At 40.6% G+C, this 26,621-nt stretch overlaps 1 protein-coding gene across 5 annotated transcripts in view; it reads left to right on the top strand.

The window, feature by feature from the left end:
- The window catches only part of ARHGAP21 (Rho GTPase activating protein 21), a 141,596-nt gene that overhangs the window by 80,379 nt on the left and 34,596 nt on the right, over positions 1 to 26,621 (top strand). For 3 of the 5 annotated variants that reach the window (XM_047755607.1, XM_047755609.1, XM_047755608.1), the window contains exons 5-9: positions 5,354 to 5,446; positions 8,729 to 8,807; positions 11,613 to 11,667; positions 18,115 to 18,144; positions 19,474 to 21,367. In XM_047755607.1, coding sequence (XP_047611563.1) covers positions 5,354 to 5,446; positions 8,729 to 8,807; positions 11,613 to 11,667; positions 18,115 to 18,144; positions 19,474 to 21,367 — 2,151 coding nt within the window. The remainder of the gene's footprint in view (positions 1 to 5,353; positions 5,447 to 8,728; positions 8,808 to 11,612; positions 11,668 to 18,114; positions 18,145 to 19,473; positions 21,368 to 26,621) is intronic. The other 2 variants (XM_047755610.1, XM_047755612.1) reach the window with 1 other exon arrangement.

Genomic DNA, 26,621 nt, shown 5'->3' on the forward strand with positions numbered 1-26,621 from the left:
TTTTCCTTAGTGCTTCTCCCTTACCAAAGGGAAAAATGGACTCAATAATCTGCCAGAACAGTTGTCTTAAATTGGATTCTACTTAATACTCATGTAGGATGTATTTATCTTATGATACATATGGGTTTTTGATGTTGGGCAGTGTGTCTCTGTTGGGCTCTGAAGTTAGTTTTGTATGCCATCAATATAACCCTCCCCCCAAATTAGAAGCCCATTTTCAACTATTAAAGAACAGCTATGAAATTTTTTAGGCAAACAGAAGATAAAGGGAAAAATGTGGCTTCTAAATGCTTGCCACCTGTCTTTGTCATCTTAACATTTAACCCCCCCCCCCTTCCCCCTCTTGTCTTTCTAGGATGTAAATGATTAGAAATGGTCGAGGCCCTTCTAGCTCCTTTTCTTTTTTCTTTCCCCAGAGGTAACGGTTAGCTTGAAATTTGGGGGTTATTACTTCCTCTGTTTTTTTGCCTTATTAGATCCTCAATCCCAAAGCTCAATAAATTGTTCTCCATGTCCTGGTTTTTTGGTTTTTTTTTTTGGTCTTTTTAGGGCCACTCCCGTGGCATACAGAGGTTCCCAGGCTAGGCGTCAAATCAGAGCTGTAGCTGCTGGCCTCCACCACAGCCAAAGCAACGCCGGTTCCTTAACCCATTGAGTGAGACCAGGGATCAAACCGCAGCCCTCATGGATGCTAGTCGGGTGGCCTAACCGCTGAGCCATGACAGGAACTCCTCAACAGCCTTTTCTAATGTAGAGATAGGGGGTTTTTTTGTTTTTGTTTTTGTTTTACAACAAAGAAATCAATAAAAAAGAATACTTAGGAGTTCCCATCGTGGTGCAGTGGTTAACGAATCCGACTAGGAACCATGAGGTTGCGGGTTCGGTCCCTGCCCTTGCTCAGTGGGTTAACGATCCGGCGTTGCCGTGAGCTGTGGTGTAGGTTGCAGACGCGGCTCGGATCCCGCGTTGCTGTGGCTCTGGCGTAGGCCGGTGGCTACAGCTCCAATTCAACCCCTAGCCTGGGAACCTCCATATGCCGTGGGAGCGGCCCAAGAAATAACAACAACAACAACAAAAGACAAAAAAAAAAGAATGCTTAAAAAATACTGTCATTAAAAACAAAAGATTTGATTCCATTAAGAAAACTGTCCAATAGCACCTATGATAACTCAGAGAGAGAAGGAAAAACTTTTTTAAAATCTCAGAGTTCCTGCTGTCACATAGCCAGTTAAGAATCTGGCATTGTCTCTGCAGTGGCTCAGTTGCTGCTGAGGTGAGGGGTCAGTCCCCGGCCTGGGAACTTCCTTCCATATGCTTTGTGCGTGGCCAAAAAAAATCCAAAACAAACAAACAAAAAAAAACTCAGTCTCAGTAACAGCCATTATTTTCTTCAGCTTTGCTTTTGGCTAAAGTATAAGGTGGTATTTCTTTGTTTAAAATATATATGTATTTGCTTTCTAGGTTTGCACCTGCAGCATATGGAAGCCCCAGGCTGGGGATTGAATTGGAGCTGCAGCTGCTGGCCTACACCACAGCCACAGCAATCCTGGATCCGAACTACATCGTGACCTACACCACAGCTTTCAACGGTGCAGGATCCTTAACCCACTGAGAGAGGCCAGGATTTGAATCCACATCATCATGGATACTAGTCAGGTTCTTAACCTGCTGAACCACAACAGGAACTCCTAATTTTTTTAACTCTGTTAAGATATATGTTTCTTTGGTCCCTAGGATAGGATTCTCTGATCTCTACCTATTTGTTTTTCTCTGTACCTTCCTTACAGGTCTTTTTAGGTAACTGGTTATAGTTGAGAATATTTTGCTTCTGAAAGTAATCTATTTGCTTTTGTCTGCTTGCTTTGTACACTTAGCATTTCAAATTTTGAAACAATTTAAACATTGCAGGTGATTTGGAGTTTTGGATTCCCCAAAGAAGAGAGTTATTGGAGCACTCTGGCTTTTGGACACTGGTCTCTTTGAAGACAAATGTGTACTTTGTGTCAGAGTTACTGGGAGTTTTTTTAGTACAGTCTCTCTTGCTTTTTTAAAAAAACTTTTTTTTTGGGGGGGGGGCGCATGCCTGCAGCATGCAGAAATTCTCAAGCCAGGAATTGAACCTGTGCCGTAGAAGTAACCTGAGCCACAGCCGAGACAGTGCCAGATCCTTAACCCACTGAGCCATTGGAGACCTCCCTCTCTTACTTTTCTACTTTTTTTTTCCTTCAGTGTTCTTTGACCTTTGTTTTCTACTGTTCAGCTTCCCTGTAATATGATAGTCAAGTTGGTATAGTTTCTCTTTGGGCCAGTATTTATTGAATGAAGCCCTGGCAGTGTGACAAGCTCGGTGTCCCCTGGCCTCATTCAACCCTGATCTCTACATAAACCTAAGTTTTAGCATCAGACTAGCATGGCAGTGACATTCATTAAATACCTGCTAGCATTAGGTATTGTAGAAGTATTTAAATGGATTCTCTCTTGTAATCCTCACAACAAAAATAAATTATTATCATCCTCACTTTCCGGATGAGTTAACTGGGGCACAAATAAATCATTTGCCTAAAATCCCTTGGCAATGGAGTTGCCAGATAAAATACAGGATCCCCAGATAAATTTGAATTTCTGATAGACCATAATTTTTGCAAAATCCAGGAATCCTACGTGAAAAATAAATGGTAGAGCTGGGATTTTAAACCATGTAATTTGGTCATCAGGCTCAGTCTGTAACTACTGCATTATAGTGTGTATGGAGAATAAAAATCGCATCTACCTGGTGTTCTTCCGGTATCTGAATGGCAGCTGCCATCTATATGTTGTTATTACTTTTAGTTGAAAACATTTTTCCTGATTATATTTACTGTAATGTAAAGGTGTGTGCATTCTTACTAATTTCAAAGTGTGGCATTCAGGATTCCTTGGTGGCACAGAGGGCTAAGGATCCAGTGTCGTCACTGCTGTGGCCTGGATTCAATCCCTGGCCTGGCGCGGTGGGTTAAAAGGATCCAGAGTTGCTGCAGCTTTGGCATAGGTTGCAGCCGCGGCTCAGATTCAATCCCTGGACCAATATTCCGAAAATGTGCGACATTGAGCTTCAAGTAAATTCATAAATACTTTTTATACCTTCTTAAGTCTTGACTAATTATATATTAAATAGCATAAAGTGGGACTTTTTTGGTACCTTGTCGTTTTAGCCATTCTCACTCATGTAAGGTCGTTCTTTTTATTTCCCCTTCTTAAATACAGAAATATTTAATTATGTGTGTGCTAAAAAGACACATTTCCCTTTGATAAAGTCAAGGAAATGACCCTTGAATAAGGTATTTAGCAGTTCTCTGAACATGTCCTATGTGTTCTCACAAAAATGAGCAATTATAAAATAGAATTGAAAGAGGTTTTATTACTAAGAATTACCAGGGAAGTTATCTGGCTCTGCCAAATGATCCTACAGGAAAGTAAGGAATGCTTTTTCCTGATGAATTACCACAGTTCAGGAGCAGACTTCTGATTTTGCATATCTAGAAGTTGACTTTAAAAAACTAAAGACATAAGAGATTGAATAACACGTGCTTCGTTTTCTTTTTCAGCTGCACTCACAGCATATGGAAATTCCCAGTCCAGGGGTTGAATCCAAGCCACAGCTGCAACCTGAGCTGCTGCAGAGACAGTGCCAGATCCTTAACCCACTGTGCCTGGCCAGGGATAGAACCCACGCCGCCACAGAGATAGATGTCAGATCCTTAACCTGCTGCACCAGAGCAGGAACTCCAGAATAACACACAGTCCCAGCAGACAGCTTTTGTTAAAAAGACACTCTTAAAAGTAATGAGCAGCGTGTTTAACACAAGACTCAGAGTCAGGGAATATTAAAATTGAAAGAGGGATTTGTTTTTTTAGTTAAACATGCCGTCATGAAGGGATATTGTCCAGAAGGAATTAGATAACATCTTGATGGTAGTAATAGCAAGTCAGAATTCTGGAGAAAGTCCAGAAAGGAAAGTGAACAAGAAGAATCAAAGCACAGCTCTCAGCAGATATAACAGTGCTTGCTGTTAAGATTGGCTCTGCTTTTAGTCTCTTCCATCTTCACGTGTTTTCAGGGATAGTGTAGTCAAAGATTTGTCAGTGGCAAAGTCTCTCTGGTTTTATGACGGTAGTCATGCAAAGTTAGTACTTCCTTTATAGACTATGTGTTTTCTGTGTAAGTGAAATTTCCTCTTAGAACTTTCAGAAAACACTACCCAGCCAGCTTTTTATTATTTTGTAGAATTCACTAATGCTCATTTACGTTTTGTATTTTTAAGTATAAGTATGGTATAATCACCTTTGGGACATAGTAGACTAGAAAATATTTATTTAAAAATGTGTCCTTTGTTTTATTACGTAAATCTTTCCATGAAAGCCCTGACTTGATGCAGCAAAATTTATTAAACTTTCACATCTCTAGCCAAGAAAACGTAGGTGGTTTTCCTTAAATACCAACTGTTGTCAATGTTGAGTTGCTACATAAGGACCTAGCTTACTACCAGTTTGACTGGAATTAAGGACCTGCATTTTAAGTAACTTGTATTGAAAATAAACTTCTTTTCCCTTTTAAATTAGTTGTAAGTGGGCTGTGTACTTGTATTCAGTAAAGCTGGACAACTGAATAAGTAGTTCTGCTACATTTTTTTTTGCTTTTTAGGGCCGCATCCTCGGCTTATGGAAGTTCCCAGACTAGGGGTCCAATTGGAGTTTGTAGCCGAGGGCCTACACCTTAGCCACAGCACCGAGGGATCTGAGCTGCGTCTGTGACCTACACCACAGCTCATGGCAGTGTTGGATCCTTAACCCCCTGAGCAAGGCCAGGGATTGAACCCGCAACCTCATGGTTCCTAGTCGGATTCGTTTCCAGTGTGCCACAATGGGAACTCCGAAATTCAGGATATGTATTTAACACTTCTTTTAAAAAAAAAAAAAAAATCTGTGCTTAATTGTCTCAATTAAATTTCTATTTTATTTTTATTTTTATTTATTTTTATTTTTTTTTGCCTTTTCTAGGGCTGTACCTGCGGCATCTGGAGGTTCCCAGGCTAGGGGTCTAGTTGGAGCTGCAGCCACCGGCCTACACCAGAGCCACAGCAACGTGGGATCCGAGCCGCGTCTGCAACCTACACCATACCTCATGGCAACGCCAGATCCTTAATCCACTGAGCAAGGCCAGGGATCGAACCTGTAACCTCATGGTTCCTAGTCGGATTCGTTAACCACTGAGCCACGACGGGAACTCCTCAATTAAATTTCATTTCATATTTTGCTATTTTAAGAATAAACACTATAAGGTAAAATCATGCCTTGGCTCTCTTGTCTTCCACAGGAAAACAAAGAAACCGCCTGGAACCCATGGATACCATCTTCGTTAAACAGGTTAAAGAGGGAGGACCTGCTTTTGAAGCTGGATTATGCACAGGTGCTGATATTCTTATTCAACATCTTTTCATTCCTTTTTGCCTTCATTTCTTTCTATTTTGTTTTCTATATTTTTCTTTCTCGCTTCTTCTGTATGTTTCTTTTTCTTCACATGAGTTGTAGCTATTTTTGAGACTGAGTTAGTTATATGTTTCTTTTCTTTTCTTTTTTTGACATTTTTAGGGCTGTGCCCTGCAGCGTATGGAGGTTCCCAGGGTAGGGGTGGAGTTGGAACTACAGCTGCCAGCCTACACCACAGCCACAGCAACGAGGGATCTGAGCTGCATCTGTGACCTACAGCACAGCTCGCGGCGATGCTGGATCCCCAACGCACTGAGCGAGGCCGGGGATCGAACCTACATCCTCATGGATACTGGTCAGATTCATTTCCGCTAAGCCCACAAGGGGAACTCCTAGTTATATGTTTCTTGATACCCAAATGGATAGGTTTTGGGCAGAAATAACCTAATATAAATTGATGAATTATGGACACTTTTAGTTATCATTCGGAGAATGATCTCTCAGAGACCCTTTGAAACAGCCTATTTTGGATACATTTAATTTTGATAAACATTTACAAAATAGCTAAGTGATGAAGATGTTTATTGATATGGTAGAAATCATCTTCTTGGATCTTCAAGTTCTGGAAGTGCCTGACCTGCTGGAGGTGAATTAATTAATCTCACTGTGAAGCAACGCTTGAGGCTCCAGCTTTACCTGCACATGTCAGTGGATGGAGTCTGATAGCTGTTTGTTCTGAAATATTTTGTGATTTGTGATTTTAATAAAAAATAAGTCAGATTTAGTTTAGATTAACACACACTGTTTTAAATTAGTTACTCTTTTCTCTTGTTTTAAAATGAGACAATTTAAAATGGGAATTAGTGAAAAACTATCTTTTGCTACCTTTTGAATAAAATATTATCTTTTTTGGAGTTCCTGTTGTGGCTCAGTGGTAATGAACTCAACTAGTATCCATAAGGATGTGGGTTTGATTCTTGGCCCTGCTCAGTGGATTAAGGATCCAGCATCACCATGAGCTGTGGTGTAGGTTGCAGTCGTGGCTCAGATCTTGAGTTGCTATGGCTGTGGCCTAGGCTGGCAGCTGCAGCTCCAGTTCGACCCCTAGCCTGGGAACTTCCATATGCCACACCTGTGGCCCTAAAAAGCAAATAAACAATCAAAAAGTTGTCTTTTTTTTTTTTTTTTGACTTTTTGACTTTTTGTCTTTTCTAGGGCTGTTTCCGAGGCATATGGAGGTTCCCAGGCTATGGATGGAATCAAAACTACAGCTGCTGGCCTACACCACAGCACAGCAATGCCAGATCCGAGCCGCGTCTGTGACCTACACCACAGCTCACAGCAACACCACATCCTTAACCCACTGAGCAAGGCCAAGCATCGAACCTGCAACATCATGGTTCCTAATCGGATTCGTTAACCACTGAACCATGATGGGAACTCCCAAAAAGTTTTCTTCTAGGCATTAATTTATTACCTTTTTTGTCACAATTAAAGCAAGTCTAATATCAATATCATTTATTATGTCATTAATACATTTAATATGTATCTCAGTGAACATATAGAACATACAGGATTCTGTTGCCTAGAATGTATCACCTACCATATTCTGAGCCTCTCAAGGTTTGGCACATGAAGTAGAGAGAGTGTGCTAAGTACTCAAAAAAGTACATTATTTTAAAAAAATTTTATTTTTTTGGAGTTCCCGTCGTGGCGCAGTGGTTAACGAATCCGACTGGGAACCATGAGGTTGCGGGTTCCATCCCTGACCTTGCTCAGTGGGTTAACGATCCGGCGTTGCCGTGAGCTGTGGTGTAGGTTGCAGATGCGGCTCGGATCTGGGATTGCTGTGGCTCTGGCGTAGGCCGGCGGCTACAGCTCTGATTCGACCCCTAGCCTGGGAACCTCCATAATGCCACGGGAGCAGCCCAAGAAATGGCAAAAAGACAAAAAAATAAAATAAAATAAATAAAAAAATTTTATTTTTTGGCCGCCCTGCAGCATATGGAGTTCCTAGGCCAGGGATCAGATCAGAACCATGCTTCGGCTACAGCAATGCCGGATCCTTAGCCTACTGGGCCTGCTGGGGATCAAAATTGCGTCCCAGTGTTCGAGAGATGCCTCTAATCCCATTGTCCCATGGGGGAACTCCTCACACAAAGTAAATTTTTAATATTTTCCTCTTTCCCTTGTCCTTACTTTCATTATTTCCTTGCTGCTGCACAGAATTTTTCTGAGTAATCCAAATGTCCTTTTCCCATTAAAATGAAGAAATTCATATATATGGCACCAAAATCATGTGCATACCCATACTGAAGAGCTGTGAGGTAGCATTAATAAATAAATGAAATAGATTGGGAGAATACTATGAGGAAATCAGTTGGATTAAAATTAGAGGACACTGAGGAGTTCCCATCGTGGCTCAGTGGAAACAATCTGACTAGTAAACATGAGGATGAGTGTTCGATCCCTGGCCTTGCTCAGTAGGTTCAGGATCCGGCATTGCCGTGAGCTGTAGTGTAGGTTGCAGACGAGGCTTGGGTCCTGTGTTGCTGTGGCTGTGGTGTAGGATGGCAGCTGTAGCTCCGATTAGACTCCTAACCTGGGAATGTCTGTATGCTGCAGGTGCAGCCCAAAAAAGGGGAAAAAAAAAAGGACACAGATAACAAAAGCAATCAGTTGCTTAAGCCTGTTAAATAATGCTTCTTTATTAGAAATGACATGGTAGGAGTTCCCACGTAGTGCAACGGGATTGGAGGTGTCTCAGGAGCACTGGGACACAGGTTTGATCCCCAGCCCAGCACAGTGGGTAAAGGACCAGGCGTTGCCGCATCTGCAGTGTTGGATGCAACTGCAGCTCAGATCTGATCTTAGACGGAAAACTCTAAATGCCATGGGACGACCACAAAAGAAAAAAAAATGATAGGGTAAACAGAGGAATAACTAATAGTTCTGCAACTCAGAAAACAAGCAGTGGGGCAGAAATATAAATAGTATAGCTTTGGTCACTTGTGATTATAGTTTAAGCAGTTTCTAAATTCATCAGTGGCTGAACTCTTATTTAAAACTGTCCTATTTCATAGGAAGCTGGACATATTAACATTTAGGTCCACCTTTGTGAAAGATCCTTTAAAAACATGGATATATCAAAAATAAGTGTATTATTCAAGGAATATTTCAAAAGTACTCAACAGTGACTTGTTAAAGTAATTCTCATGTGCCTTTCTTTCTTTCTTTTTTTTTTTTAAACTCGGATTTGAAGGTGACCGAATTATAAAAGTCAATGGAGAAAGTGTTATTGGAAAAACCTATTCCCAAGTAATTGCTTTAATCCAGAACAGGTAAGATTCTTCTATGATTAATCTTGGGCAAAGATGGGTTTTATAAATCAAGGAAGCAAGTAGGCTTAATACAGTATTGTATTCCTATGAGGAATTGATGTGATGGGGAGATAGGGAACTTTGCCTTAAAGTGGAAAACTCGTTTGAAAGTTATCCCTGAGGATGGCTTATTTGGTGGCTTTGTTTTGGCAGTTTTATCAGTTTTGTGATTAAAATCTTTTAGAACCTGAGAGGCATATGTTAAGCTTCTTTCTTTAACTAGAAGTAACAATAACATTTATAATTTGTTTATAATAAATATATAAATAAGTGCACATATAATTTATTTTGAAACCGCTTACTATGATAATTTATCTTTAAGTGGCTTATTGAATATCCTTGGCTCAAATTCATTTGTTTTAACAAAGATAGCGAGAAATTCTCTTTTAATCCATTTGGCTGCCTACAGTTAATAGGATTTTTGAGTTCTAAAGGTAAATAAATATTTATAGAGAAATATTTATAGAGTGACAGACTAGAGATAATTTAGTCCCTCTCTCTATAACATACCTAGAATTTTTTTTTAATTTCAAATAAAGAAACCAGAAGCCAAAGAGGTTACCGTATCAAATTTCTGTCAAGAGTAGACAGACCATGACTCTGTGGTCCGATTTCTAGATCATCATCACCATTGTAAGAAGTTCTTCCCAGATTCAGATACTTTTGGATTATCCGTTGCTTCATATTAGCCATACTCACCTGTCTATAACTAAATCGAAGTCCATTGTTTTCTGAAGACTTTAATCAAGCTCCTCCAACCGTGTCTAAAGCAGTGCATGCTATCATCTAAGTTATTTTCACAAATGCCCTAACTCATTGTCGCTTTTACAGCTGGGTGATATAGTCATGATGTATTGATCTCAGAGTGTTCTCCTTCCTCTGGGAACCTAGGTGTTCCTGACAGTGATACCTGTTTGATTTTTTTTTTTTTTTTTGTCATTTTGCCTTTTCTAGGGCCGCTCCTGAGGCATATGAGGTTCCCAGGCTAGGGGTCTAATCGGAGCTGTAGCTGCGGTCCTGCACTAGAGCCACAGCAACGGGGGATCTGAGCTGAGTCTGCAACCTACACCACAGCTCCTGGCAACGCTGGATCCTTAACCCACTGAGCAAGGCCAGGGATTGAACCTGCAACCTCATGGTTCCTAGTCAGATTCGTTAACCACTGTGCCACAACAGGAACTCCCTGTTTAATCTTAAATATTAAGGACACCTGGGAACTGGTGAAGACTTGACAGCCTCTCCAGAGGCAGTGGGGAGATTCACCCAGATTTCCTTTTACTGAAAATAACTTAGGTCGTGATAAATATACCAGTATGTTTTGTCAGCCTGTAATTTCAGGGTTTTAGTGTGTTTGTTAACATCTCTCTGAAAATACAGTTTCGCAAGCAACTGTAACTTGGTTTCCTTTAAAATCTACCTTAAATTTTTTTTTTTTTTTTTTTTTGGTCACTGGTGCATTTCATCTTTCAGAATAATAACACTTTGGAAAGACAGTCTTAATTTTTCAACTAGTAAAGCAATTTGAAAAATACCGTTTTTTTTTCATGACCTTATTTTTCTTTAAAAAAAATTGTGTTCCTTTTGTCTGCAGTTGGTAGCAAATGGATTAATGTAGCACAAAGCTATTGAGATTCTGCAGTGTATTAATATAAAAATGTATCCTTGCAGAAGAATTTATCTAAGCATCAGTATGTATTTTCTACCAACTCTTAAGTGTTGAAATATAAGTACCTACATATTTTCTTAGTAGAATTCGTTTGAACCTGTGGTTCTTATCGATTTACTTTTCTCTCAGCATTTATGAACCTAAAAATAAGGGTTCAAATAGAGGCATGAATAAGTTATTAGATTTTGGATTTTTTGTTGTCGTTTGTTTCTTGATATCTGGATTGTATTGGGGAAAACCTGCCCCCTATTGTTAGGTTAGATATGGAAGCACTTGCTGGAGACAGCTCCACTATCTTTGCCTTATCTAAATAAAATTCTGGATCACAGGACTCCACGTAATTATTCCTTTGACCTTTTTTAAACCTAGAGAAACTGCTCTCTTATTTCTAACACAACACTTAATAATACCAAAATAAAATGAGACCGAACTATTCCTGTAAAGGCTCTAAAATTAAATCGTGGAGAAGAAAGCAAAGAGTTGAGATGCTGTATGATTTTTAAAAATCGAGTCATTTTGATGGTTGTAACGGTGAATTCTGAATTCCTTCTCTGACACCAACAGGGAATATTTCAAAATTAGGAGATTTAATATTGATTAGAATGGTAAATTTGAGGGTTCTTTGGTTATTTTTAAGTTAATGTATTTTTAACTTGAACAGTGAAAATATGTGGTAAAAAATTTGTAATTTGTTCTGTGACTTGACGTAAAATATACATAATTACATATTGATGAGTTTTGTTCCAGGAGTATTCAGTATAAGTGATACACCTCATACTTCTAAAGTAGAAACATGTTATAAAGAACACTTGACCAGTTATGAATAGCTCAAACATATGACAGCATGCCCTCTTTTGTACATAATTAGCTTGTGTGTGTGTGTGTGTAGTCATATATATATATATATATATATGACTTCTTTTATATATTAAACTTCTTTTCATTTTAATGATTTTTATTTGAAAAATAAAGATTTTTAAAACCCCCAAATTCAACTCATAAGCAATTTAAAAAATACGTCTGAGTTAACTCTTTTTCCTTTATGTCTGTCTTGTATACTTCTGCCTCCCCTAAAATAGTGTATGTGTATTCCATTTCAGTGATACAACATTGGAACTTAGTGTTATGCCAAAAGATGAAGACATTCTACAAGTGGTAAGTTTTACTTATTCAAATATGGATTGTTTTATAGTCATGAACGTTAATAAAAATTCTTTAAAGGTGAATGTACTTTTTTGGGATTCAACTTTTTAAAAAACTCTTTTTAACGAATAGCTGTTGTCACTGATGTTTTCTTACCCAGAACTTAGGGAATCTTCGTGATGGGAGTGGAAACAGTGCCATTTTTCAGTCGTAAGGCATTAATTTGAACTTAGCACAGTAAAAGTCCTAAATAATCTCTGTAAACATTTTTGTTTACCTAAAAAATCATTAAAGCTGATCTTAATGATTCAGTTTAATCATTAACACGTAAAAATTAATTAACCAAAATCCACAGAATTCAACCTTGTGTTTTTAAGAAATGCTGATTTTACTTCAAAGTGACTTTTCTCCTGGTAACAGAGTACCCCCCCCCTTTTTTTTTTTTTGGCTTTTTAGGGCTGCACCCAAAGCATATGGAGGTACCCAGGCTAGGGTAATTGGAGCTACAGCTGCCAGCCTACACCACAGCCACAGCAATGCAGGATCTGAGCCATGTCTTCGACCTACACCACAGCTCACGGCAACACTGGATCCCTAACCCAGTGAGCAAGACCAGGGATTGAACCTGCAACCTCATGATTCCTAGTTGGATTTGTTTCTGTTGCACCACAACGGCAACTTCCAGATTACCCTTCTTAAGTACACAGTTTTGTTGGGGTTGGGGTGTCCCAGCAAGGAATGCATCCCCATCCACGGTGATTTTCTTTGTCCGGTAGGGCTAGTTGTAGAGGTGCTACCCTGATAACTCAGCACCATGAGGACACGACCACAGAGGGCAATGGAAGTCATTAGGTTGAAAATAAACAGGGGTTCTTTCTCCAGTGCTGCACTGACGCGGGGACCAAGTAGGTGACGCCTCCGCCTTCACCCCTGGCATTCTCATGACTCAGAGACGGTGCCCTTCCAAACAGAACTGGCCTCTCTTCTTCGTGATCCTCTTCCCTTGCCAAGATGCAGGCACTGATCGGACACTATTTAGAACAGTGAAATGAACAGCTCATTTCACAGAATGGCCCAGGAGGGAGTCAACCTCAGAATTACCATCCTAGGAGTTCTTGTCATGGCTCAGCGGAAATGAATCTGACTAGTATCCATGAGGACGCAGGTTCCATCCCTGGCCTTGCTTAGTGGGTTAAGGATCCGGCATTGCCATGAGCTGGGGTGTAGGTCGCAGACAAGGCTCAGATTGGCTGTGGCTGTGGCCGGCAGCTGCAGTTCCTAATCAACCCCTAGCCTGGGAACTGCCATATGCCGTGGGTGCGGCCCTAAAAAGAGAGAAAAGAAAAAGCTATTACAGGAAGTTCCCGTGTGGCACAGTGAGTTAAGGATCCGGCCTTGCCTCCCCTGTGGCGCAGGCCAGAACTGTGGTGCAGGTTTGATCCCTGGCGCAGGAACTTCCGTGTGCCGTGGGTGTGGCCAAATTAATAAATAAAAGCTGTTATAAAACACAGAATACGGGGTTTCAAAAAACCATAAGGGAGTTCCTGTTGTGGTCTAGCAGATTAGGGACCTGACATCGTCTCCATGAGGGTGCAGGTTTGATCCCTGGCCTTGCTCAGTGGGTAAGGATCCAGTAGTGCTACCCATCAAGTCGCCTAAACAGTGATGCTGACTGAAAAAACGAAAAAAAATACCTCCTCGGAGGGATTCGTGATCAGAGCATCAGAACTGGGTGTTCTTTTCCATGCATGACTCAGATACTTTGTTAAGCCTTTGACTGCTCAGATTCTAAATTAAATTTTACAGGAGTTTCCATCGGGGCTCAGCGGAAATGAATCTGACTAGTATCTGTGAAGGTTCAGGTTCGATCCCTGGCCTTACTCAGTGAGTTGGGGATCCGGTGTTGCCATGAGCTGTGGTGTAGGTTGCAGACATGGCTTGGCTCTGGCATTGCTGTGGCTGTGGCATAGGCCAGCAGCTGTAGCTCCAATTAGACCCCTAGCCTGGGAACTTCCATATGTCACAGGTGTGGCCCTAAGAAGCAAAAAACAAACAAACCAAAAAAACCAACTAAATTTTTAGTCGATCAGTTCTGACTGCTGTGGAGGTTCCTGGGTGTATATAATGTTTGACCAGGGCATTTGAAACCCCCTTTGTGCTCTTCTTATTCTGCGTTAAACATAGCCAGGTTTTCTAGCATAACTGGGAAGAAAGTGATGGTGGTAGGACTTGAACCGAAGCAGATCGAATTGGGTGCAGATGGAGGTCCAGTGGCTGACCTCAGTCACATGGCCAGTCAGTGTCGGAGCTGTTACACCAACTCACCGTCACTCTGCATCCATGGCTCTATTCACCACTCCGTGTCTATGGGATATAGACCGGAAAATGTCACATAAGCCAAGTTTATCTTTAGATGTGTTAGAATTACTTTCAAGATAATTATTTACCATGTCCCACAATCAGTAGACTATTCTGTTTAAAATTTGGTGTCCTTTTGTCACATCTGGATCCAGGTGGTCTTGCTTTAAAGGAGGGAAGCAAGAGTAGTAATTCTGGAAGTTTCCTTCATGTTTTGCAAATTCGAAGCAGTTACTTTATTCTTTAAAAAAATGTATATTTTTAATAATTATAAGATTAGTATATGCTAATTAGAAAAGTTTCCAATAATTTAGAAAGGTGTAAAATATCCACACCACCCCCTTCCCCCGCGCCCCACTGTGGCATGTCTGGCATATGTTTTAAAATTATACAGACAGATAGGCAGTCTTTTTTGTTTGTTTTTCTTTTTTGGCCAACCCACGGCATATGGAGTTCCCAGTCCAGGGATCAGATCCGGGCGACAGTTGTGACCTGTGTGGCAGCTGCGGCAGTGCCAGGTCCTTCAAGCCAACTGTGCTGTGCCGGGGATCGACCGTGTGTCCTGATGGTGCAAAGACTCTGCCAATCCTGTGGTGCCACAGCGGGAACTCCGAGATGTAGTTATTTTTGCTTTTATCATAGACAGTGGTATTAAAACTAACAGGTCAGCCTCTTAATGGTAAACTGGTAGGCAGGAGTTTTAATCTTACCAGCCTATTTATTCTGTATTTTTTTTGTTTGTTTTTACTATTTATGAGATGGTAAACATGGTATAATAATTGTAATTGATATGGTAATGGTGATTTTGATGCAACTCTGCTAAAGCTGAACGGAGAGATTATTTTAGGCTTATTTAGTTACTGTTAGGCACTGTACTTATAATCAAGGCCCAAACTGTTAATATTAAACTTTATTTAAATGCTCTTTACAATTCTAATTCCAAATGAAGGATTCTGTGAGTTATTTTTCCTTACTCAAACCTCCTTTCTCACTTGAAAGAACCTTTTGGATCTGTAGGCATGACAAGGCTGCTACTCTTCTATTTTCATTAGATGTGGCTTGAATTTTAAAACAGAAACTTTCAAACTACTGTAAGTACAAGGGTAAAGGAAATCTAAGAAGGAATGTAGCATGATATATAAAAGGACTAGTGAAAAAAATTGGCTAAAGTTTTTTTCGTTATAACCTATTGAATTCCCAAGTGATAATCAGTCAGAAAAAAACGTGAGTGTTGTCTCATTCCATCAAAACTTCTGAATGTGTATGATGAGTATCCATTTGGCCTTCAATGTAAAAATAACAATTATTATGAGAAATAGCAATTCTTATGACATTGGTTTCCTAAACTTCTAGGCCATACCCTTTCAGACAGACTTATTCAATACAGGATGATTTTGACATCATTAGAAAAGAACATAAATTGATATCATTAAATAAAAATTAAGTGATATTTTGTGCTATTTAATTGGTACCCATAGGCAATTCACAAATACCCAGTGGGTAGTTAAAACATTGAAATGTGTGACCACGAGTTTTCATTAAGAGACTGGGTACATTCAGACCAAGCACTCAAGAGAGAGCATGCCACAGTCACAGCTCTGAGCAACTTAAAGAGTTTTAAATTGTGTTTTCAGAGTGTAAACCTTTGTCAGTTGATCTCGTGTTCACCCCAAAGAGTTGAATGTTGTAATCCATCCCAGGGTTGGCCCAAGCCTGGCCCACAGCTTTCCTTAGTAGGCAGTTTGTTTTCTAAGGGAACACTTAAAAAGTCATCGTGGAAGAAGGGGGCTCCTTAAAATGCATATTGTCTAGTTGTAATTTACTTCCCTAAACTTACTCTGGAGCTCATTTGTGTCTTTAGCCACCTCTCAGCATAGCCATAGAAATTTATTCCCATGACCTACCCGGAACACATACAAAGATACAGTGGCCTGGAGTTCCCTGGTGGCTCAGCAGGTTAAGGATCTAGAATTTTCATTGCTGTGGCACAGGTCACTGCTGTGGCCTAGGTTCAGTTCCTGGCTCTTGAACTTCTGCATGCCGTGGGGATAGCCAAAACCAAAACCAAAATGAAGCAAAAACCCAGAGCTGCACTGGCCTTAGAGCCCTACCGATTTCCCTGTGGATGTAAGTGAATGGTGTTGGTTCCCAAGCTTTATGAGAATGAGGAACTTTTAAATAGGCAGACAGGCAGGTAAACAAGCTTTTTTAGTGTCCATGAACTGAGAGACTATGTGACCAAACTCAGTAATATTAGTGAATAAATTCATATTTTATTTATTTTGACTATATCTGCTCACATTAGGCAGTAGTACTGTGCGTGTAAGATACTGTCCACTGTTCATGTATGGCCCGTGTGTGTATATTTAAGGACCCCTTTGCCGTAACTTTACCCGGAAGTGGGGACCCGTGAATATAGACTATTTAGTATTTAGAGTTGCAACATAGGAATCGAAGAGTTTTCTAAAGTATGTCAAATACCTTTTCAAGTATTTAATAGTTCTGGTCATTTACTTTTATTATTAAAAGATAACATTCCTGGGAGTTCCCGTCGTGGCGCAGTGGTTAACGAATCCGACTAGGAACCATGAGGTTGCGGGTTCGGTCCCTGCCCTTGCTCAGTGGGTTAACGATCCGGCGTTGCCGTGAGCTGTGGTGTAGGTTGCAGACGCGGCTCGGATCCCGCGTTGCTGTGGCTCTGGCGTAGGCCGGTGGCTACAGCTCCGATTCAACCCCTCCCCTGGGAACCTCCATATGCCGCAGGAGCGGCCCAAGAAATAGCAACAACAACAACAACAACAAAGACAAAAAAAAAAAGATAATATTCCTGAAGTTCCCTGGTGGCTCATTGGGTTAAGGATCTAGCATTGTCACTGCTGTGACTCAGGTTGCTGCTGTGGCATGGGTTTGATCCCTGGCCCCAGAACTTCTATATGCCATGGGTGTGGCCACAAAAAATTTTTTTCCTTTTATTCCCTTGAATAAAGGAAGTATCTCTAATTTATTAGTTCTAGAATAGAATTTCCCAGCAGAAATTCTGAAAAATTCTCCAGGACTCTCAGAAATTCTGAAAACCCCTGGAAAAAAGGGGGTTGCATGGCCAAATAAGTGTGTAATTTCACATCAAGTCCTACAGTGTTCATTAATGTAGTAAAGGTTTTGAAAAGTCAAGAAGCCCACTAGCCAACCTCTTCTAACTTCATCAAGCATAAGGAATCCTTCCCCCTACGCCTCTCAGGTGGAGCTAACTAAAATTACACAAACACACTGTGGGAAATACTGTACCAGAGAGTCCACACCCTACTCACAGTTGTCTTGCCATGCAGCTGTATTGGTGTGATTGTAACCAGCATTAAAAAGATAGGCTTGTGCAAATGTCAGTGGCACCTACCTAAAATGTCTATTTTGGTCACCTGTATTCATACCTTAAAAATATTGTGGCATGCATCTTTCATCTACTTAGCATCACTTCATCCAGGTTTAGGTTCTGTAATACTCATTGTAAGTTAAAAAGAAGCTAATAACACAGGACCATAGGTACAGCATCGAAAGATCTTAATTTTTGAGGGAAACCCATTTAATAAAACAGTCATTCCTTCCACATCATAGTGTAAAGGCAGCTGCAGTCAGCTGACGGCTTGTGGATATGCTCGGATGTACAGGGGAAGGAGGAGGTTGTACTGTTTTAAATGCATAATAGAGCATTCGTTTCGTCATCTGGAAGCAGAGATGGAAGAAGCTCAGGGGAAATGAGAGGCATCAATGTTGCTCTCGTGGAAGGGAAGCTTTGTAGCATGTTATCAGACCGCCGTGCATATTGAAGAAAATATCTGTTAGGACTGCATGTCACCAGATGTATTTTGCTTTCAAGAATGGGGGACAGATCAAATAAGAACCAGAGAAAAAGCCTGAGAAAAAGACGCTCAGAAGGATACTGAAGTTATTCTTTGCGCCTCACTGCCCTTTACTTCTCTTGGTACCTTCCAGAGGAATGAGTATAGATGTGTTTTTAGCTTGCTGTTTTCCAGCATCAATATGACAACATGATTGTGTCTTTATATCAGTAAGCAGCTTCTACTATGTTTTCCTATTTTCTGCTAGCTACAATTTACAAAGGATGTCACAGCTCTGGTAAGAAATGCACAGAAGCCATTTCCTTGCTTTTTAAGTCATGTTTTGTAGAGATTTGCAATAAGCCAATCTATTAAAACTGCAAGTGTGCTTAGAGGAATCTCTCCATGGTGTTAATCTTACTAATTTGCAGAATGTGTTTGTGATGTATTATTTTCTTTCTTTCTTTTTCCTTTTTATGTTTGGTTGTCTTTTTATCTTGTACATAACTGGCATTAAAACATAACATTTATCTGCATCTGTATTTTTTTAAGCCTCTCACCCTCTCTCTTCTCCTAGTACTTGCTGTTATGTTATGTTTGTGGCTGCACTTGAGCTTTGCAAGCTGTAGAGAGAGGCAGGGTGTGATGGTAGTCTGGACTTAAGCTTGTTTTGATTTTAGAGGAGGATATGTAATATGACACCACACCTAACTGTCTCAGCTGTTGAACAGAGTCCAGAATTACATCGATTAGCTCTGTTTTGTAGTCTCTGTATTTGTTATTTCTAAGTTTTAAAGAGTATCACCAAATAATTTCATAAATTATTGATAACAAATAATTCGAGCTGCATGCCTGCCTGTTAGTAATTGAGAAATAAATGTCTTCTTATAATAGGTAAAAGAGACCAAATAAATTTGTATAATATAATTTTGCATTTGTGTAAAATCAAAAATATAAACTATATGCAGGAAGATGAATTACCTTTTTCCATATTTTATGCCTGTGATATGTGCTTAATTTCCTAAATGTGCATAATCTCCATTTTAAATATTTAAATATTTAGCACGGCTGTTGGAGGACCTAATTAATCAAAATGGATTATTTTTGGCCACTCAGTAATCATTAATTGGCAAGACAATGTTCAACAAATTATTTATGATAGCAGTAGTGCCTAAAATAGAGATGTATTCGGTGAAGATTTTTAGTATTGTCTCCTTCACTCTGGCAAAAGATCAGCATCTCCTTTGGCTGAAATTTATTAGGCAGATGTTTAACCTGCCAACTGCTGAAAAAAAATCATACAACTTGCAAGGAGAGACATTTGAAAAGCAAGACATCCATATCTAATTGATGGTGGGGAGGAATTTGGTGCACTTCAGATCTTTTGAGAAAACAGGCAATTGTAATTCACATTTTTGGCAAATTCTACAATTTATTTGATTTCTGACAGACCTGCCCTTTTCTGAATTTGCGGAGTTCCCTTATGTTTGCATTTGCATGCATGCTTTAGTGAATGCCATTCAGGAACAAGGCAGGGGACCATAAAATAAAATAGTGCCTTGCAAGAACAGAAATGAGTGTTCCTTTGATTAATTTAAAGTGACCCCTTTCTCTCCTCTCCATGTAGGCGTATTCTCAAGATGCCTACCTGAAAGGCAATGAAGCCTACAGTGGCAATGCACGCAACATCCCTGAACCCCCACCAATTTGCTACCCCTGGCTGCCCTCCGCCCCTTCTGCCATGGCGCAGCCAGCTGAAGCAGCTCCTGCAGACTCACCCTCAAGCAAGCAGCAAACCAGCCCACCAGTCCTGACGCAGCCCAGTAGGGCCTACAGAATGGAAATACAAGTGCCTCCGTCACCCCCAGATGTGGCCAAGTCAAACACAGCAGTGTGTGTCTGCAACGAAAGTGTAAGGACTGTCATTGTACCTTCTGAGAAGGTGGTAGATTTGTTACCCAATAGAAACAACCACACAGTTCCCTCCCACAGAACCGAAGAAGTGCGGTATGGCAGGAACGAGCAGACCCCTTTAAAAGTGGTGCCGAGAACCACATCACCACCGGCATCCATTCCCACTGCCCATCTGATCCATCAGACCGGCTCCAGGTCGTTGGAACCCTCCGGAATTTTACTTAAATCTGGCAATTACAGTGGACACTCAGAAGGGCTGTCCAGCAGTAGAGCCCCAGCTGTGGATTCTCCTCCCGTCTCTGTTAATCACTATTCTCCAAACTCCCATCAGCACATAGACTGGAAAAACTACAAAACCTACAAAGAGTATATTGATAACAGGCGGTTGCACATGGGCTGTCGGACCATTCAGGAAAGACTGGATAGTTTGAGGGCTGCCTCTCAGAGCACAGCAGGTTATAACCCGGTGGTACTGAACCGCACTGCCCTACAGGTACGACGCCGGAGCACCTCTCAGGACCGAGCGCCCCAGTCCATCCAGATCCGGCAACGCAGCGTGTCCCAGGAGAGGCTGGAGGACTCCGTGTTAATGAAGTACTGTCCACGGAGTGCGTCTCAAGGAGCACTGACGTCTCCGTCTATTAGTTTTAGTAACCACAGAACTCGCTCGTGGGACTATATCGAGGGCCAGGGTGAAACCTTAGAAAACACCCCTTCGGAGCACCAGCTCCCCGACTCCAGTGGAGAACGAAAGCCCACCTACAAGTGGAGTGGATTTACCGAACAGGACGATCGGCGAGGCATTCATGAAAGGCCCCGGCAGCAAGAAATTCACAAATCTTTCCGAGGTTCCAATTTTACCGTGGCCCCGAGCATGGTGAATTCTGACAGCAGGCGAGTGAGCGGCAGAGGGGTGGGCTCGGTGTCTCAGTTCAAAAAAATTCCGCCAGAGCTAAAAACACTGCAGCCAAATAGAAATTTTCAAACTACTTGTGGAATGTCCCAGCCTCGAGGGGTTTCACAAGACAGGTCCCCTCTTGTGAAAGTCCGAAGTAATTCTCTGAAAGCGCCTTCTACGCATGTCACAAAACCCCCCTCCAGCCAGAACTCATTTGTTTCTGTCAAAGACCAAAGACCAGTCAATCACTTGCATCAGAACAGTCTGTTGAATCAGCAGACATGGTTAAGGACTGAAAGTGCCCCCGATCACCAGGTGGACACTGGGAAGCCCCCCTCTCTATCCGGAGCTTCTGTTAAGCCCATCCCTCCGGTGAGTGAGAATGCTGGCACTCCAGATGTAGAATTATCTGGCACACAAAGGAATCAAGATTTAAATTTACAAGAGGCTGAAATTCAGCAATCGAATACTGTAGATAATAAAGACACTGTCATCCTAAGAGAAAAACCTCCATCTGGTCGCCAAACACCACAGCCTTTAAGGCATCAGTCTTACATCTTGGCAGTGAACGACCAGGAGACTGGGTCAGACACCACTTGCTGGCTGCCTAATGATGCCCGCCGAGAAGTCCATATAAAAAGGATGGAGGAAAGGAAGGCCTCAAGTACCAGTCCCCCCGGTGACTCCTTGGCTTCCATCCCATTTATAGGTGAGCCCCCTGAACAGTCGTTGGCTAACAGCTTGAATACTTAACAAATCTTTTCAGCAAAGTATTGCTATTTCAACAGATATAGGCATTGTACACTATGATCTTAAAATACTCGTTCAGCATTTTCTACCCTCTGCTAAAACCAGCGCCAAAAATTATTTCTATTATCAACCTTCCTTTTTTTCCCTTTTTTTTTTAAAGCTTAACATACTCAATACCCCCCTCCCTTTTTTTTTTTTTTTTTGTCTTTTGTTGTTGTTGTTGCTATTTCTTGGGCCGCTCCTGTGGCATATGGAGGTTCCCAGGCTAGGGGTTGAATCGGAGCTGTAGCCGCCGGCCTACGCCAGAGCCACAGCAACGCGGGATCCGAGCCGAGTCTGCAACCTACACCACAGCTCACGGCAACGCCGGATCGTTAACCCACTGAGCAAGGGCAGGGACCGAACCCGCAACCTCATGGTTCCTAGTCGGATTTGTTAACCACTGCACCACGACGGGAACTCCAATACCCCCCTTTTGGTTTTACCCACTCAGTACCTTTTTTTTATATTCTCATAGTTTCTTTCTTTTTTTTTTTTTTTAACATACTCAATACTCTTTTTTAAATATACGTAACACCCCAGCTAAGACCAAATTGGACTTAGTTGTTGATTCAGCCCAATCAAAAGCCAAATGGAGGAGTTTCTGCGGTACCACAGCAGGTTAATGACCTGGCTTGTCCCTGTGGAGGTGCCGGCCCCATCCTCAGCCCAGCTTGGCAAGTTAAGGATCCAGTGTTGCTGTAGCTGTGGCAAGGGTCACAGCTCTGGCTCGGATTTGCTTCCTTGCCCAGCAACTTCCATATGCCTTGGGTACTGCCGCAAAAAGGAAAAAAAAAAGGAAAAAAGAAAAAAGCCAAGTGGAACAGTTGTGATCACTAGTAATCAGCCTTTCATTTAAACAGTGCTTTTTACTTTCTAAAGCATTATTTCTTTGTAAATTTAACTTGGGCCAAACAAAAAGACCTCTTCATTGTCACATTACTTTGTCTTAGAATAAATCCTGGAATAGATGAGGGAAAGTTACTTAAAGTACAAGCATGTTCCCCGATCTAGAACACCTGTCATGTTTACTGCGGCTTTAGTCTGCTATCCACAAAGCAGCCGGTATGATGTTTTAAAAATGTAAATCAGGCCACATCACTCCTGATCAGAACCCTTTTTACTCCCCATGTTACTAAGAATAGAATACAAATGCCTCTGGCAGTGGCTCAGGCCCTCCCCAGTCTGCCCCACAGCCTCACTGCAGCCCTCTGCCCCCGTCTCCCATCTTCCTGAGCATCTCATCTTTGTGCGCGCTGGCCTCCCAACAGCCCCAGAATGTGCCAAGCATGATCTGCTGCAGGGCCCTGGCACCAGTTCCCAGCCCTGGAATGCATTCCGCAGATATTCACGAGCCTCCCTTCCTCTCAGCATTTAGGTCTCTGCCCAGATATGACCTTATCAAAGCAGTCTTTCCAGACCAGCCCATCTAAAATAGATTCCCTCCACACATACACAGAACCTGGCATTCTCTATCTCCTCAAGCCACTTGATTTATCTTTATGCCACTTGTTTGCACTTGACATTTGTATTTGTTGTTTATTAGACATTTCTCTGTAGAGCTAAAACATAAGCTACGTGAGAGCCAGGGTTTTAGATCCTTTGTTCATTTCTGTGTCCTTAATGCCTAGAACCACTGCCTGGCCTGTAGAAGGCTTTCAATAAGTATTTATTGAAAGAATTAGGTGAGTGATAATTTTGAGGTGATGGTTAAATGTGCAGCAACCCCCCCCCAAAATGTTCTCATCATAATTACTCTGCAGCTCTGAGACTTTGTCTGCTAACAGGATTATCATACAGGCCTTAGTATTAGCTTCATTTAATCGATGAGAAATTTTAACTATTGAGAGATTAAATAGCTTCCCCAAAGTCACACAGGAAGCAGTAGACTCTCCTGATCAGCTTCATCACAGAGCACAACTCCAGGGGGCGCCATTTATACAGAATGTGATGTAAAGAGTAACTCTGGACTTGTGTGACACAGGGCCATCCATGCTTTGAGGCCAAGGCCATGCTCTCGGTCAACCTGTTGCACCATAGGTTCAGGAAGAGTTTGCCATAATTTTAGAATATGTTTCTCTTTGAGAAATATTTCAGACTTTTTCTTTTCCAGAGAAACTTTTTAAAGCTGTTGAGTTATTGGACTGTCAGGTGACACAGATCAGCTTTTTAAAAAAAGTTCCACGTATCTTATAGCTTTTATAAATATGACATATTCAACTTGTAAACCTTGTGGGGAATCTCAGCCCAAATTATACTCATATCTGTACACTTAAGGCTCTCAGAGAATAGGAGAACTTCATTGTAGATGGAACCTTATAGATATTTTATAGAAATGATTGTTTTGTGTTTTTTTTAACATAAAAAAAGCCCTATAACCCATGGCTAAAATTCACAGGCCTGTGAGATCTTACCAGAACAGTGGCATTGTATTTTCTTCCTACTTAATAAGAATAATATAATCAGATTATGTTGGAGTAATAAAAAGTTTGCTAGTTATATCTGTTAATATTCCTTCCTAGTTACTACTCAGTACAGGAATAAGACAAAAGGTTAATTATGTCATTGAAGAGAGAACTTTGGCTAAAATATAAACAAAAATCTAAATAATTCTCTGTACATAAATATTTAAAAAAATGATTAAAGTAGAACATTTGTTTATTAAGAATTAAAATACTCACTAATCAGTTTTGATCAGATTCTATTTGAAGTACGAGTCTCCTTTATAGTTGCTGGTGAATGACATCTTTTATTTTGTGAATTATGACTTAAAAGTTACCCAGCATAGGAGGTGGCTCAGCAGGTTAAGGATCCAGCGTTGTTACTGCTGTGGTACAGGTTTGATCTCTGGCCTGGGAACTTTTGTATGCTGTGGGTGTGGCCAAAAAAAAGGTCATCCATCATAGAAATGTCCTTATTAATCCATTTATTTCCTTTATGCCTCCCAGGACCTTAATGTGTATGTGGAATACAATTACTCTGGTTTATCAATTGAAGAGCACCAGTGGAACAGGGTGGAGTAAAGAATCTAGATGTGAACACAGAAATGATTACAGTGTTTCAAATGGGAATGCTGCTCCTGGATGTTTGTGTTCTTAAGTTCCAGAATTTAATGTTGAAAGTCTTATCTTATATTTGTGTTTCCAATCTAGCTCTTTTTAAAAATAATATATATATATATATATATTTGGTCTTTTCAGGCCTGCACCCGTGGCATGCAGAGGTTCCCAGGCTAGGGGTCTGATCAGAGCTGTAGCCACCAGCCTACGCCAGAGCCACAGCAATGCGGGATCTGAGCCGCGTCTGCAACCTACACCACAGCTCACAACAACTAGATCCTTAACCCACTGAGCAAAGCCAGGGATCGAACCTGCAACCTCATGGTCCCTAGTCAGATTTGTTTCTGCTGTGCATGATGGGAACTCCAAAAAAGAATATGTTTTACTGCAGTAGGCACCAGCATTGAAATTGAATACAAAGAGACTATTTGCAGTGTTTCCCAAAGTGTTTCTTAGGAACATTAATTCCTTTTAGTTAAGGGAGGGAAAAAAACAAAGATTAGTGATCAAATAAATTGAGTTTTAAGTTAGGTTTAGGAGTTCCTGTCATGGCTCAGTGGGTTAAAAACCCAACTAGTATCCATGAAGATGTGGCTTTGATCCCTGGCTTCACTTGGTGGGTTAAGGATCCGGCATTGCCACAAGCTGCAGTGTAGTTCACAGATGTGGCTCAAATCTGGCGTTGGTGTGGTTGTGGCATAGGCTGGCAGCTGCAGCTCCAATTCGACCCCTAGCCTGGGAACCTCCACATGCTGTGGGTACGGCCTTAAAAAGACCAAAAAAAGTTAGGTTTAGTTTGTCTTCACCATAAAACTCTCAGAATCATTAATATGCTCCTATATATTATGAATTTTCTAGGCAGGATAGAGTACATTTGTCTCAAAAATATCTAACCATGAATTCTTTCTTTTATTTAGAGTATTACAATTTAGTATGCTATAAAATACATTTTGGAGAATGTTGATCCATATTCTGTGTTTTTTTTATGGAACATTTTCTTTTTTTTTTTTTTCTAGGAAAACTTTTTTGTTTTTTGTTTTTAAGTTTTATTGAAGTATAGTTGATTTACAATGTTGTGATAATTTCTGCTGCACAACGAGTCATTCAGTTATACATATACTGCATACACACACATCCGTTCTTTTTCAGATTCTTTTCCCATATAGGTTATCACAGAATATTGGGTGGAGTTCCCTGTGCTATACAGAAGGTGGAACATTTAAATTAAAAGGAGGAAAAGAATTAAAGCTTGCTTTTGTAATGTGACCCTCCAGAGTCTTATAGTCTGTGATTTTGATAATTATTTTTGACACTTGAAAACATTCTAACCAATGCAAAAAAATAAGTAAGTGCCTTGGCTTTATTCCCAGAGTATCGGAGAATGGAGCCAATTCATTTATCTGTGTAATACAGAGCTCATCTGAAATGTCATACAAAAAGAAAATTTTATAACCTTTTGTTATACATTAACATCTAATATTCCTTTGGGGTCACAAAGACTTAGAAAAATGAAGAAAATAAACCATTTTGTTTGTAAATTAGGAATAGCAGTGGTTAATAGTACTGTGTTTATACCCACTCTCACACACACACTTTATGAGGCTTCAAAGTCCTAAAAATAAATTTCAACATTTGCAAGTAAACGCAAAATTATTTCATAAGTAATTTGTTCTTTAGTAGCAGGTATGAATGTACTCTCCAATCCTGACTTTTTCTGCGTTTCTTTAATTTATACAACTCATAACTATTAATATAAAGAAGTCTGTCACCCACATTGCATTCATCTCAAATTTGCTTTCCTCTCATTTTTGTTATATTTTTAATACTTCTTGTTCTTCTCACCCCAAAGCTGGCCAAAATGTGTGTACTTAGTTTTAGCATTAGCATAACTAAAGTTGAATTGGATTGGTGCAACCTTGTTGCACTGGCATTTGACACCAATTTAGAAGTTTAGAAGCCTGTAGGAAATAGCTGGCTAACAGTTTTTCTACAGGGGTACTTGGCTACATGAAATTTACCTAAAAGGGATGGAAACTGGGTGGCTGGGTGACTACATGATAATTCTGAATTGAATATTCACTCTTCTTAGCTCAGATTTCCCAAGTTTGAATTGGC

The sequence above is a fragment of the Phacochoerus africanus genome, chromosome 12 (genome assembly GCF_016906955.1).
Source record: "Phacochoerus africanus isolate WHEZ1 chromosome 12, ROS_Pafr_v1, whole genome shotgun sequence".
Lineage (NCBI taxonomy): Eukaryota > Metazoa > Chordata > Mammalia > Artiodactyla > Suidae > Phacochoerus > Phacochoerus africanus.